Source organism: Leopardus geoffroyi, chromosome A2 (genome assembly GCF_018350155.1).
Source record: "Leopardus geoffroyi isolate Oge1 chromosome A2, O.geoffroyi_Oge1_pat1.0, whole genome shotgun sequence".
Lineage (NCBI taxonomy): Eukaryota > Metazoa > Chordata > Mammalia > Carnivora > Felidae > Leopardus > Leopardus geoffroyi.
The window spans coordinates 5,854,998-5,868,752 of record NC_059331.1 but is presented as its reverse complement, the minus strand read 5'-3'; the positions used below and the strand labels follow the sequence as shown (position 1 = coordinate 5,868,752).

Here is a 13,755-nt window from a genome sequence, read left to right as displayed (position 1 = left end):
GCAGTCAGCACAGAACCCGATGGTGGGGCTCGAACCCACGAACGCGAGATCATGACCGGACCCGAGCTGAAGTCGGACGCTCAACCGAGCCACCCAGACGCCTCGACAAGGTGTTAGTCTTGAGGCTACTCTTTCCCGGACCCATGTCGCCACACTGCGTCTTCCACATGACCTTGGCAAAGCTCAGATACAGGGCTGACCGCAGTCCTCCCCTGGCTAAATCCCTCAGCAGCTCCCCAGTGCCTTTTCGAGGAAGGTCACCCTTCTTGGCTCGGTACACGAGGCCACGAATAGACTGTCTCCTCCCGCCCCAGCCAGCCTACACTTGGCAGGTCCCTCTGGCGTCCTGCTCTGTCTGACCTCTAACACCTGCTTGCCCTTCAGGTCTCCATTCTCTCTGGAGCCCTGGTGGGGTGCCCTGTGCATCCCCACAGCCTGTGTGTGGACGTTCCTCTAGAATGCAGACCGTGCATCCTGTGAAGGTCCCCCCGGCGGTGAGCGTCACATGGGCACGGTACATCAATTATCTGCCCTCTGTCTCCAGCTCTCTGCACATCACTTGGCATTTGCTTTAAAATGCAGGTTTTATGCCTATTCAGGGGTGGTGAGGCTACTAGACCAGGAGACGATTGTCATGAAAAAGATACTTTGCTACTCACAGATGTCAAGAGGAGGGGCACCCATCCTCACAGGGCCACAGGGGGAAGCATCGTGTGGTGCTTGGCCAGGAGGCAGAGGGAGTGAGAGGAAAAGGTGGGCGAGAGCCTGTAGTCTGGTGTCTGCGGGAGGGAATGGGTGAGGCGGCCCGTGCGGCTCAGGACTGGCTAGTTTGCATAATTTCCGCAGGCTCCGGGGTACAGGGCTTGTCTCTTAGTGGTCTGACACCTGGCTCTGGGGTGATCAGGGCCGGGGACAGTGGCCCTGAGTGTGAGAGCCCCATAAAGGAGAGGGTCTGGGTGCGGGCTCCGGACTGGCCGCTTCGCCTGCGGAAGGTGCGCTCACGACTCATTTGCTCTCTCTAGGATCTGCCAGCCCCGGGAGGGGCACTCAGTCCTTCCATGATCAGGTAGGCGCCAGCTGTCAAGACGTCCTGATACACAAGACATGCTTGGAGCACAGAGGATTTTCAGGGCAGTGAGGTACTCTGTATGATGCCATAATGATGGGTACAGGTCATCAAGCATTTGCTCAAACCCATAAAATGTCCAACACCAGGAGTGGACCCGAACGTAAACTATGGACTTTGGATGACAATGCTGTCAGCACAGGCCCGTCGATGGTAACAAATGCACCCTTTGGTGCGGGATGTTGATAACCAGGGAATATCCATTTGGGGCAAATATCCATTTGGGGCAAAGGGTATATGGGAGATCTCTGTACCTTCCCCCCAGTTTTGCTGGGAAAATTGAACTGCCCAGAAAAAAAAGTCTTAATAAACATAAGAAAGAATCAGGACAAAATTATGGCCTGACGGTTATCTGTGGCTAGAACCGCACTGCTCCCCAAGGTAGCCTCTAACCACCACGTGTGGCTATTTGGCATCTGAAACGTGCTACAAGTGTGCAATCAAGATCTACTATGCCAAAAAAAAAAAAAAAGAAAGAAAAGAAAAAAGAGGGAATGTCTCACAAATCATCCTTATTTGATTGCCTGTGGGAATGATAATATTTTTATAGAGATGGTTAAAGAAAATACAGTACTAAAGGTTAAAAAAAAATTTTTTTTTAATTTATTTATTCTTGAGACAGAGAGAGACAGAGCATGAGTGGGAGAGGGGCAGAGAGAGAGGGAGACACAGAATCGGAAACAGGCTCCGGGCTCTGAGCTGTCAGCACAGAGCCCGATGCGGGGCTCAAACTCACAAACTGCGAGATCATGACCCGAGCCAAAGTCGGACGCTTAACCGACCGAGCCACCCAGGCGCCCCTAAAAAAGTTTTTTAATACAGCACCCTAACGGCTCATGTGGAATGAAGGGGTGAGACCTGAGCGTGGAATCCGGTCCCGCTGATTTGGGCAGACCACTTGACCTCTCTGGGCCTCAGTTGGTTGTGTTTTTCCTGGAAAATGGGGATAACTATTGATCCTATAGGGCTGTTGTCATCTCGGGCCACTCTCTTCGAAGAAGCCCAGCCCATCCCCAGTGTCATCCTTCCTAATCTCAAGGCAGCATCCTGCTTCCCTATTTGCGGCTTGTGTTTTCTGCTCTACCCTGAGACCATCTGCCTCCTTCGCTATTTTTCCCTGGCACCCGGCCCAGGGCCTGGCATACAGTAGGTACTTACTAAGTGCTTGCTGAATGAGCATGATGACAAATGGCCCCCGACAGATGTTCAGTGAGGGCCAGTGACATCACTGGCATCTTTCATGGCTGGGACACATCGCTTACTCACTGCCATCACCCGGGCGGGGTCCCAGCAAATGGCTGGTTTGTAAGGGGCACCCAGAAAACCTGCGTGGGAGGGGTGAATGGAGTTCAGCCGCTTCGAAGAGGGACTCCCAAGAGGGCCCTGTGGGACCCTCCCCTCAGAGCCCACCGCCCTTCCTCCTCGCTGACACCCTGCCCCAGCCCAGCCTGGCAGGACCGGCAATAGGCCACCTTCCTAGCTGGGGCATTCCAGCTGGCATCCAGCTGGCACCTGTCCCCCACATGTCTGGTTAAGAGCCGGGGAAGCACCAGGACAGAGGCCAAGGCTCCATACAACCAGTGTCAATGGCCCAAGAATGTGTGGTGGGCCTGGCCCCTGCCCAGATGGTCGCCGCGGCGACCCTAGGGAACACAGAGACCCCTGGTCAGCCTGGGGAGGCAAGCCCCTCCAAGCCAGCCTTCCAGGAGGCGGCAGGGCCAACCACGTCAGGAACACAGTGACAGGGGTCACAGAGACCGTAGATGAAGTCCCCGAAAGGCATGTTGGAAAAACCCCTTTTCCTCCCTTCCTCCAGTCGCATGGTAACCACTGTGCGTCTGGGCCAGAGCAAGAGGCAGCTAGGCGCAACGGGGGCCCAGGCCCCGCAGACAGGGGCCGGTACGTGCCTCGTACGTGCGTCAACACGAGGTGCGCGAGGGAGGGTCCCCAGCTGCTGCTTCCAGGGGCCGCCTGAGCGGGGGCCTGGAGGCACCAGACGGCCGGGAGAGCGGTGGGCAACACAGGGAGAGGGGGGACCTGATGTGCAACAGCAACTGCAGGAGGGCCCCCGCTTCAGTTGGTGGCACCTCCCCAGTGCCCCTGTGCCCTTCCGATGACTCTTAGAGCCTCCCTGACCCTCTGTCGAGAGGGCCAAAGTTGAACACCTGGGAGGGCTTCTCCAGCACAGAAATGATAGTGAGCCGGCCCCCGGAGGAACTGGCCCCAAGGGAGCGGTTGGCATCTCCCCGCACAGAGCCCAGACCCCCCCACCCCTTCTGCAGGGGACCCTCTGAGTGCACTCCCTAGCGGTGGCCTCCCCAGGGGGCCTCCAAGAGCTGAGCCTGAGGAAGGCTTTTTGCCTGCCCTTCCGACCTGCAGGCCCTGGGATGTGGTGAGTCCCTCACCTTGGCTCAGCTTCAGGCCGGAGACCACCCCGAACGGCCCCCCATCGTCAGGGCTGGTGGCCAGGAGGCAGGAGGAGGCCTCTGTCCCCCCAGCTACGCTCTTGCCACAGGGGCGCCTCCAGCAGCTGTAGGAACAGAAGAGGCCTCCCCTTTCCCAGTTCGGCCCTGACCGTGAGGATGCGGCCCTCACACTCAGCAGCTGCGGGCTTCAGAACTCCGGGTTTTCACCGGGGTCTGAGCACGCCGCCCCCCTCCCTGACACCTGCACCGGGTCCAAGATCACGCAAATCCCTGCCTGCCCTGCGCCCAGGTTCCTCGGACACCCGCCCGGAGTGAAGGCTGCGGGTGGGACAAACCCCGAGGGGCGGGGAGGGGAAGTGGGCTCGCTTGCGGGGACCTCAGGCGAGTCTGGGTCACGCCACGTCTTGGCGGCTTCGGGCGACGGGACAGGCAGGTGCAGTGGGCCTGAGCAGACAGGCTGGCCGGGCCCGCCACGCCGCGTCCCCACGCCCCCAGCCACGCGGAGCCGCGTCTCGTCCCGCCTGCGCACCCCCCCCCCCCCCCCACACCCAGAGCAAGAGGTCGAGGAACCGGAGTTGCGAGCGGGCCCTGGGGGCTGCCACAGCCACCTCCGCGGACCACTAGGCGCTGGGCCTGGCCGCGGGGAGTCTCAGCTCCCGGAGCGGGGAGGGGCGGGGCTTGTAAGCCCCGCCCCTAGTGTAAGCCACGCCTCCAAACCCACAGGATTCCTCCCCTGGGGGCTGCGAAGGGTCCCCGCCAGGGGCTCCTAGTGGGGCGGGGAGATGAGAAGGGTACGGGTGTGGTAAATACCTGGCGTGTTCTACAGCTAAGGATGCGAGCAATAAAAAGTCAACAGTTCAAGCCAATCAGCTGTGAGGTCTCTGCAAAGCCCCGTTGCCCCTGCAACCGCCCACTCCCACCCGTGGAGCCCCTGACCAGGCGAGCCACGCTGACCCAGGGAAAGAAAAATATGCCTTCTAGGTGGGTTTTGCTTTGCTTCCCGCCGGCGCGCGGCTACCTAGGGCTCCAGGCATTTCTTCCAAAACCAGCATTTCTTTGTTGTGGTGGATGTTAATAGCATTTTTCTCAAGGTAACAGTCGAGAAAATTCACATACCTTACACTGCACCCCATCGGAAGTGTAAGGTTCCGGGGACGCTTGGCTGGCTCAGTCAGTGGAGCGCGCGACTCGATCACGGGGTTGCGGATTCAAGCCCTACGCTGGGCGCAGAGATTGCTTAAAAATAAAATCTTAAAAACAACAACAAAAAAGTGCAAGGTTCCCTGCGTTCACAATATTCGCCAAGTTGCGCATTCCCCGCCCCCCATTCTCCCTTCCCAGCCCATGGCAACTACTGATTTTACTTTCTGTTTCAATGGATTTGCCTGTTGGCAAAACCAGGGCATTTCTATGAAACTGGAAGGCCCCCCATTGTGGGGAAGGAGGGAAAAGTGGGGTGAAGTCAGGGCCCCACCGGACAGGTGGCTTGGGAGCGGGGAGCAAGGCAGCCTGAGGCCCCTGTGCAGGAAGGCTGTGTCTGCCCTGGTGTGTGGCGGGAGAGGGAATGCTGGGAGGACAAAGGGCCCTTCGGGGAGAAAGCAGGGGAGGACTGGATGGGGGAGGAAGTGAAAGAGGGGGGGTGGTCCTAGGGCAGCCAGCCTTCAAGTGGCCTGGGCAGGCTGGGTCTGTCCATCTGTGCGGTTCTGCCTCCCACCACCAAGGGAGCCAACCCTTGTCTGTCTCACATCCAAGTAGTTGAGAAAGTCAGTGTTTCCTGCCAGCCCTCTGATGTAGGTCCTCTTGTCCCCAGGTGCCTACAATGCCCTGCAGGTGTATCTTGACTTTGGAGAAAGCAGCTAGAAAGATAAACCGGGGAGAAGCCTGGAGGCCCAGCAGGGGAGGAGGTGGAAGGAGGGAGGGTGGCGGAGGGCAGGTGGCCTCAGGGTGGGGCTCCATCTATAAAATGCCCAGCCTGCTGGCCTGGCAGGCAGAAAAGCTTGGATTCACCCCAGCAGGCACCAGCCCCTGGGATCCCTCGGACTTTGGTGAGTCCTTCCCCCAGTCTCGGCTGGGACCAGCCCGACCAGCCGCCAGGCCCTCCAGCCCAACGTGTCCCTGGGCCGCCTGCCTCCCTTGCAGAGGGCCCTGGGGCCTGGCTTGAGATGGAAGTGTTCCCAGGGTCTGCTGCCGTCCGTTTGGGGTCCTCATCACCCCCACCTCTCCCATTATTCTTGCAGACACCTGGGGAGCAGGACCAGCCGGTGCACAATGAACTTGTGGCTCCTGCTGTGCCTGGTGGCGGCGGCCAGCTTTGTGGGCATCTGGTGTCCTGTCCACGCTCAAGGTAACGTCGTGGGCCGTACCTACCCAGCCTCCCGGAGCCCTCCTCTCCCCATCCATCCTCCCTGCCCTCCCTCCCCCATTTGCTCCTCCCCTCCTCCAGAAGCTCCCCAACCCCCACCCGTTATGTCTCCACCACTGAATTCTGATGCACAACTCCCGCCCCAGTCACGCAGAAACTCCTGGCATGTGTTTGCGGCTCCCTGCGGGTGCAGGCCCCCCAGTCCCTCCTTCCAGAGGCCCTGTGATGCCTCCTCCCACCTTCCGTGACCCAAGGCCTCCCTGCCAGGACTCCAGTCAGCCCAGACACTGTGGGGAGCAGAGTATGGCTCCCAGTGGTGGCATGGCCAGCTACTGCCGGGGACACACTGCAGTGACATGACCCTGCAGAGCCCTGGAGACCAACGGGAGTGGGTCCCCATCCCAGCTCCACCCGCCTTGGGCTACCTGTGTTGCTACTCAGTCTTTATGAGCCTCGGTTTCCTCATCTGCAAAGTGGGGCCTCTGGATTCCTGCTGCACAGATAGGACATGAGACTCCAATGGGCTGGTAACGTGCAAAACTCTTGGCCCGGTGCCCGGCAATAACAATGACAAGCATACTGTTATTCACGGGGAGTCCCTTCCCACTTCTCCCTGCATCGGGCACCTGAGGATTTGGTGACCAAAGGCCAGTTCTGGGCACACAGTGTCCCCCAGGAGTCCCACCACTGTTTCCTGCATCCCCCATGGGCCCCGGGGGAAGCGGCTGAGCCCAGCAGCTGGCTGAGCAGGGTCCCCGGCTTGGTCCAAACCCCATAGCACCATCCCTACCCCCCACCCTGCCTGCCCCGCCTGCCCTCACTTGGTCTGAGAGGCCCTAGTCCTCTGCTTCCAGCAGACCTTAGCCTTTGCCCAAGATGGGGCTGGGCTTCATTCCCATTGTCCTGCTATCAGAGGCCCATTCCAGAAGCCAGGCCCAGCCCGGGGCCCTTTGATCCTAGGGGCAGAGTGGCCCCCTGCCTGCCTGGTACCGAAACCCAGGGTCCATCTGACACCACTGCCCCTCGCCCTCTGGGGCCAAGGTTTGGAGATGCAGGGCAGGCTCAAGCCGCCCTCCTCCCCCATCCTTCCCACTGCACTTTGCCAGACCTTGGTTGTGGCTCCTGGAGGTGGGGGGGTCAGCAGACAGATGGGTCCCGGAGGGCCTTGAAGGCCGCTGCACTGTCTCTCACATCACCTCCACCCGCCCACCCTCCCAGGCCCTGCTGGCACCCTCCTCCAAGACACCACCCCCAGGTCCCTGCCCTTCCCCCTCCTGGCACAGATCGACCTCTGGGTGTCCCCACCAGGCTGGGGGATGCCCGTGACAGCCCTGGGTCCAATTCCCCTCTGTGTTTGTCTACACGTCTGGCACCTTAGTAGGAACCCAAAATGCTTTTGTCGGGCAACGAGTAGACAAACAGAGACCTCCTGGTTTCTGGTCTGGTGACCGAGTGGTCACTCTGACGGGGACAGAAAGGAGGAGGCCCTGGAGATAGCCCTAGGTGGGGAACGGCCAGCCCGGAGCAGGAGCGGGGACATCAGGAGCAGCCGGCCAGCCCATTCATTTTCGAGGGGCCTGGGCTGGGAGCCGCGTCCCCTGGCCCCTCCTCGGGGCGTCTGCGCTCCTCTGCCCCGGAGCCCTCGTGGAAGTCCTCATTCACTCTGATCCCTCACTCGTTTTGTGGTCCTGGGCCCCTCCCAGCCCGGGACCGTGGACCCCCTCCAACTCGTGCCAGCGGTCCCCTTATCAGGGGACCAAAGGTGAGCCGGGTGCCTTCCTTATCATCTGGGCTGTCTCTCGGCCTCCGCGGGCCTCGGGGGGGGGGGGGGGGGGGGTTGCGGCAGGTGTGTGTGCGGGCGCGTGTGCGTCGCTGCCCACGCGCATGCGCACAGAGATGTGAGCCCGCGGGTCGCGGCCGCAGGTGTCTCGGAGGACTGTTGCCTAGCCTACCACCGGCTCCAGAGCCTGGACTTTCTGAAGCGCGCCCTGGGGTACCAGCGCCAGGACGTGAGCGGCAGCTGCAACCTGCCGGCTGTGATGTGAGTGGGGCTGTGGGGCCTGGGAGGCGGGGCGGGGGGCGGGGCCCAGACGCGACTTTGCCCCCGGCTCACACCCCAACCTGGGCACCCTCTCCCCCGCCAGATTCTTCTTGCGGAAACACAGGATGGTGTGTGGCAACCCCCGGGACAAGAGGGTGAAGTACTGGACGGAATTCCTGGATGCGCGGAAGGCAAAGCATCCCAGAAGCCGCCTGAGAACCCCGTCCGGGGTGAGCTGGCCCCCCAGAAGCAACAAGACGAAAACTGCCCTCCGGACGACAGCTCATCCAGGTGAGGACTCTAATCATGTGACCATCCCTCCGCCCCCCCCACTGCTGAGGGATGAGGGCTCTCTAGAGCAGCACAGGCTGGGGGCGGGGGGGGGGGGGGACTCAACTCCGGACCGAGGGGGCTGACTCTGTGGTCAGTCCTGCCGGTTGACACTCGGGTGGCGGTTCATTACCCTAACCCGGCTGCGGGGGGTTCGGCAAGTGCTGAGACGAAGTGTCAGGTGGGCGGGGTCCCCAGCTCCTACTCCAGTCCCCATCACCTGCTGACCTCTCCAATCCCCCCCCCCCCCCCCCGGCAGATCCGTGAGCCCGAACACCTCCAAGATTAGCCAGCACGAAGGTGGGCCGGACCTGTCCCCGCCACAACTGTCCCCTGAGGCTCCAGGTGCCCCAGCCTGTCATTCAGGCCAGACCTCAGTGCCTGGGCCTGAGCCTGCTCTTGGCTCTGTCCCATCGCTCCTGCCACATCCTGCTCCTCAGGCAGCTGGAAGGAAAGAGCTGACCTTGCTTCAGGCCCCTTGCCTGCGCCAGGAACCAGAGTCAGCCGTAAGCAGTGGGTCTTGTAGTGGATCATCTGGATTTGTCACCCACCGCGGCCTCTTGCCACCCACCCTGGGCCACGCCTGCCTGTGTCCCTTTGGGTCCTTGCAAAGCTCCAGACCGTCCCGGGACGCTCCTCCCAGACTATGCTTTTCTATGATTTTTAAATAAACGTTATTTAAAACATCCCTGGGGTGGCATGTCATTCCTGTCTCTGTCACATTTCCTTATGGGGTGTGAGTTGCTATCCCAGCCTGTGTTGAATCCCACGTGAATGCCACCCCAGGATCTGTGCTGAGCCCTCAAGCTGACGGCTCCGGGGGTGGGGGGGCATGCTGGCTGCAGGCGAGGGTGTGAGTCCAGCTGGTGACCTTGAGCAAACCGCGCACTCTTGGCATCTCTTTCCTCGCCTGTAAAATGGGGGTCGCTGCGTTTGTTCCGCCCACACCCTTGGGCTGTAGCGAGCCTGGCTAATGCACGGAGGAGCCCTCTGCAAGCTCTGACAGGGGTCCAGAAACACTCTCGATAAGTCAAGTGGCCCGGGACCCAGCCAAGAATAGAGCCCCGGAGCCAGGCACTAGACTCGAGCCATCCAGCTGTCCCATCCTCAGGCAGCCTCAGTTTCCACCACGAGAGAGAACATTCCAGATGAAAACCCAGCGCTTCATCTCTAGAGGACAAGAGGCGGTTTGGGGCCAGGGGTCACACCGAGGCCCCGCTAGGCTATGCAGGCGACTCAGGCCAGTTCTACAAACCCTCTAAGCCTTGGTTCCTCCCGCTGTAAAATGGGTGATATCACTGCCTGCCTCGTACAAGCTAGTGGGGACCCAATGCACTACCACCGGGTGCCTGGCTGGCGCAGTCAGAGCGTGGGACTCCTGACCTCCGGGGTTGGGAGTTCCAGCCCCGCGCCGGGTGCAGAGACGACAATAAACAACCGACGCACTACTGTCTGCACACACACATCACACACACACACACACACGGACCGCGTATCGACGGCCCCCTGGCATCCAGTGAGACCATCAGATTAGGTATAGGTGCGGCTCACCCTGGGACCAGGCAGGATGCGAGCGGGGCAGGGTGACCTGCTACCTGCAACCTGGAGTGACCTTGGCCAAGCGGCCTGCCATCCGTAAGCCCGTTTTCCAACCTGTAAAACGGGGCCGAACACAACAGCTTCTATTCCACGGAGTTGCAAGGACAACCAAGCGGGTCAGTAACGGTCCTTAGAACGGTGCCGGGTACGCGGTACGTGGTCAGGGAGCGTGAGCAGCTGGAATCGGCCCCGGTGAAGCCACCCGGGCCCTCGGTGGTTGCCACCGGCAGCCTGGCTTTGTGCCACTCACAGGTCTGAGGTTAGCAGAACCCGCTTGCAGCCTGGGTGCCGTGTCCCCCACCCCCAGCTGGAAGGCGGCCTTCGCCTGCGTCTCGGCTGCACGCTTTCCCCTCAGAGCCCCGGGTTGAAGCCCATCCTTCCAAAGCTCTGGGGCCTCCCGCTCCCTGACCTGTGAGCCCAGCCCGGCCCCGCGGAGGGCAGCGTCTCGTTACTTCGAGAACACGCCAAAGAGGCCGGCTTAACCCAAAATAACTTTACTGTGGTCTCTGCTTTTGATATAAAAGCATCCTGGAACCCCAGCCCACCCCACCGGGGGCCCGAGCGTGGCGGTGTCACCAACTCTGGCTGGGGCCCCACAGGCTCTTCGGCTCGGAGGGTCGAGCCCCAGGTGCACCCCCAGCTGTCCGTTTCCATGTCCCATCGACCCCCGGGGGTGAGCCGCGGTGCAGTGCAGAAGTGGAAGCCTGAGGCTGACCGGACTCGGCGAATCACAGGCCCTTCCGTGACCCTGGTTGTTGCAGAAGGAGGGTGCGTGCGCCAGCTTCCAGCCGTCTCTAGGGGAGACTGAGTGTTGGGGTCCCCCTGGGCAGAGGCTGGGTTCGCCTGAGGTCGCAGCACAGCATTTTACTCTTCCTGAGTTCCGGGGCTCCTCCCGGTCAGTGACCCCGTTGCTGGCAGGGTCGGTCCGTCCCAAGCTCTGGAGAGGAGGACGAACGGGGGGCGCCGGGGCGCGCTGAGTCCAGGGCTTCACCAGGGACCCCGGGGGGCTCCCTGCGGTGTGTGGTGAGCTCGGTGACCTCAGTTTCCTCCAAATCCTGCCGAACGAGGCAAGGACTGGGCAGGGCCCATGCAGTGAGTCCGGAGCGGGGGCTGCGGGAGGGGCCTGGGGTCTGCCAGGAGGTGGGGGGGGGGGTGTCCTTCCAACTACAGCAGCTGTAGCTGCACCTTCAGCCGCAAGGCCCGGCCCCCTGGTCCCGGCTGCCCCTCCGGCCAGGTGCCCCAGGGCCCTGCCACGCTCACCACCTCCAGCCGGTAGGTTCCAGGCCCGGGCCTCCGGCGCCCCAGCTGCAAGGAGCTGAGGCCACGGAGGTGATGCATGCGGAAGAAACCTCGCTCATTGCCACGGGCGATGACATAACGGACCCGTCCCGCCAGGCTCTCCAGCGCTGGCTGCAGCTCCAGGATGCGCTCGGCCTGGCTCAGGCGCGAGAGGTTCAGGCCCAAGGTCAGTGGGGCCTCTGAGTCAAGGCTGGCCAGGCTCACCTGTGGAGAAAGACCAGGCAGAGGACGGTGAGAGGCGGGGAGCGTCGGAACGCAGTGGGTAGGGGACCACGGGGTCACGGCAGAGACATTTCAGCCAGTCTCTCAACCGGAGGACAACCTGGGGCACTCTCCGCCTTTGACCTCCATCTGGCCCTCCATCACAAGGCCCACCGCCAGCTTGGGCCACAGACAGAGGCGTGACGGCGGAGGCGGCTTCCCCAGGGGAAAGCAAAGACGGGCAGATAGGCGGCCACTTGTCCACACGACGCTGAAGCCGCCACAGTGAGAAACACAAGACCTGGCTGCACCAGAGAGGAGCTGCTTTCCGGTGCCGGGGTGGGGGTGGGGGTGGGGGTTGCTGCACTTCCTGCCTCTGGGCTCTTTGAGAGCACCCTGTGTGCTATGACAAACCCCTCTTTATGTGAACTGCTGTGAGTGCGCTCCTGGTCCTGGCAGCCGGACAGGGCCCTGAATAAGCCAGGGGCCTCAATGGCAGGCCAGCCCGGGCTTGGTGACGTAACCAGTCCCACAGGAGGTTATCTGTGTTTTCTTCTCCTTGGTGTTGGTTTCGCCTAATTTACATATTGAGGGGTGGTTCCCTTGTTGTGTTAAAGTGAAAGCTATTCCTGTCTCCCTGCCCTTGGGTTCTGGACACTTCCGCCCTTCCCCAGCGTGTTGCGCAGACACGTGCCCTTGCTGACACCTGCTGGCAGTCTGTGAGTATTGCAGGCAAAGCCATGGGGCCGCCGGGCCCTCCTCTGCCCAGATCTGCTGGCGCCCATCCCAGGAGCCCCGACAACCACTCCCATCACTCTTACAGACACAGGGCCCTACCCCTGCGAAGCTTACAGAAAATATTTGTAACAGTGGGATGACATATAGAGCCACTGTTTTTCCAGGAAAGGGGGGGAAGAAACAAGAGGGGAAAAGAAGGCAAAGCAATGCACTCATATTTAGTTAATCTAATAGCGAGAGCCCCTCCGACCCAACTTTCCTATCCCTTCATTCTCCTGACCTGGTGGCCGCCGTAGGCGCTGCGCCGTGGCCGGTCACGAGGCGGGAGGCCGTTGATCTTGCACTCATAGCAGGCTTCAGATGAAATCAGTTCTTCTTCTCCTGGTGTCTCCCGGGGCCCGGCACTGAAGCCCAGGCCAGAGACGCAGTGCCTGGGCCAGGACAAGGTGGCGGTAGGCCTTCAGGGGCAGGCTGGCGGGATCTCCCCAGCCAGCCCCTCCAGCCCCCACCCTGAGCCTCACTGCCCACGGGGGCAGGTGCTGGTGTGTAAATGTGTGGCCGTGCCTTTGCGCGTGCCCACACAAGGGATGTGCGCTTGTGTGCACGCATCCCTTGGCTGACCTGGGCCTAGGTGCGAACCTGCTCACACCCCAGGATGCTGCTGTGTATGTGCACACATGTGCACACTGAGATATGCAATTGCGGAGGGGTCCGCAGGCGTGCTGGCATCCGTGTGAGCCGTGTGCTCAAGTGTGTTACAGAGAAGTGTGCATCTACCGGGTGGGTTCATCTGCCACGAAGGTAATTATGCCAGAATCGGGTGTGAGCTTGTATGCACACCCATACGTGTGCTCAGGGCTCCGTGCACACGTGTGTAAAATGCATGTGAACACGGGCCCACCTGTGTGTATGTGTGTGCGTGCGTGCGTGTGCGTGTGCTCTCGCAGGGTTTGGGAATCTGTGCCCGCCCTACGCAAGCCCCTCACCCTTGCCCAGCCCGGAAGTAGCCTTGGGGACAGCCGCACAGGAAGCCACCGGCGGTGTTGGCGCAGCCGTAGCTACAGGGGCCGCCCTGCGCGGCACACTCGTCTACGTCCTGGCAGTCCCCCGTGGCCTGGTCAAAGTCAAAGCCAGAGGGGCAGACGCAGCGGAAGCCACCCAGCGTGTTGTGGCAGGGGGCACTGCCGCAGGCCGCAGGCGACAGCACGCACTCGTTTTTGTCTGTGAGTGGGGAGGGGGGAGAGGAAACGCGGGGGGCAGGGGGTGGCCTCTGCACCCCCAGGCCCCCCGCCCACAGCCCTCCTGATCTCCACCCACTAACTCCGGCTCCTCCTCCAGAGCCCAGGGTCAAAGTCAACCTCCATCAGGCTCCCCATTAGCCCCGGGACTAGGTCTGCCCTAGCCCTGTAATTCTCCTTCCAAGCATTTCTTGGAACTTCCCAGAAATCCTAAAGGGTGGCATGATCTCGAACGAGGTTTCTTCCCTGGCACTACTGACATCTGGGACCGAGCCATTCTCTGTGGTGGGGGCTGTCCTGTGTACCACACGACATTAAGCAGCATCCCTGGCCCCCACCCACTAGATGCCGGGAGCTCCCACCTCCCAGGCGTGACGAGCAAAATGTATCCCAGA

General features: G+C 61.3%; 2 protein-coding genes and 1 long non-coding RNA gene across 4 annotated transcripts in view; 2 read left to right on the top strand and 1 right to left on the bottom strand.

Annotated features, from left to right (window-relative positions):
• Positions 1-4: 4 nt before the first annotated feature.
• Positions 5-1,460, top strand: LOC123607316. Of its 2 annotated transcripts, none has more exons than XR_006716710.1 (2): positions 5-494; positions 1,023-1,460. It is a non-coding gene; the product is annotated as an uncharacterized LOC123607316 (long non-coding RNA). The 2 variants fall into 2 exon arrangements; XR_006716709.1 differs by having other exon boundaries at positions 5-514.
• Positions 1,461-5,467: 4,007 nt separating this feature from the next.
• On the top strand, positions 5,468-8,971 carry CCL25 (C-C motif chemokine ligand 25). Its single transcript, XM_045496423.1, has 5 exons — positions 5,468-5,597; positions 5,790-5,896; positions 7,838-7,955; positions 8,059-8,246; positions 8,545-8,971. Exons 2-5 carry the CDS (start codon positions 5,821-5,823, stop codon positions 8,550-8,552), a joined length of 390 nt encoding a protein of 129 aa, XP_045352379.1. The 5' UTR covers positions 5,468-5,597; positions 5,790-5,820; the 3' UTR covers positions 8,553-8,971.
• Positions 8,972-10,355: 1,384 nt separating this feature from the next.
• FBN3 (fibrillin 3) overlaps positions 10,356-13,755 on the bottom strand; it is a 59,773-nt gene continuing 56,373 nt past the window's right edge. Inside the window, 4 exon segments of the mRNA XM_045496419.1 lie at positions 10,356-10,821; positions 11,145-11,387; positions 12,403-12,553; positions 13,109-13,343. Coding sequence (XP_045352375.1) covers positions 10,363-10,821; positions 11,145-11,387; positions 12,403-12,553; positions 13,109-13,343 — 1,088 coding nt within the window. The 3' untranslated portion in view covers positions 10,356-10,362.

Excerpts from the sequence above, each read along its gene's own strand:
- CCL25 (XM_045496423.1), top strand. The coding sequence starts at position 5,821 with ATGAACTTGTGGCTCCTGCTGTGCCTGGTGGCGGCGGCCAGCTTTGTG. Across the intron at positions 5,897-7,837 it reads GTGTCCTGTCCACGCTCAAG|GTGTCTCGGAGGACTGTTGC; the intron begins GTAACGTCGTGG and ends TCGCGGCCGCAG. Across the intron at positions 7,956-8,058 it reads TGCAACCTGCCGGCTGTGAT|ATTCTTCTTGCGGAAACACA; the intron begins GTGAGTGGGGCT and ends CTCCCCCGCCAG.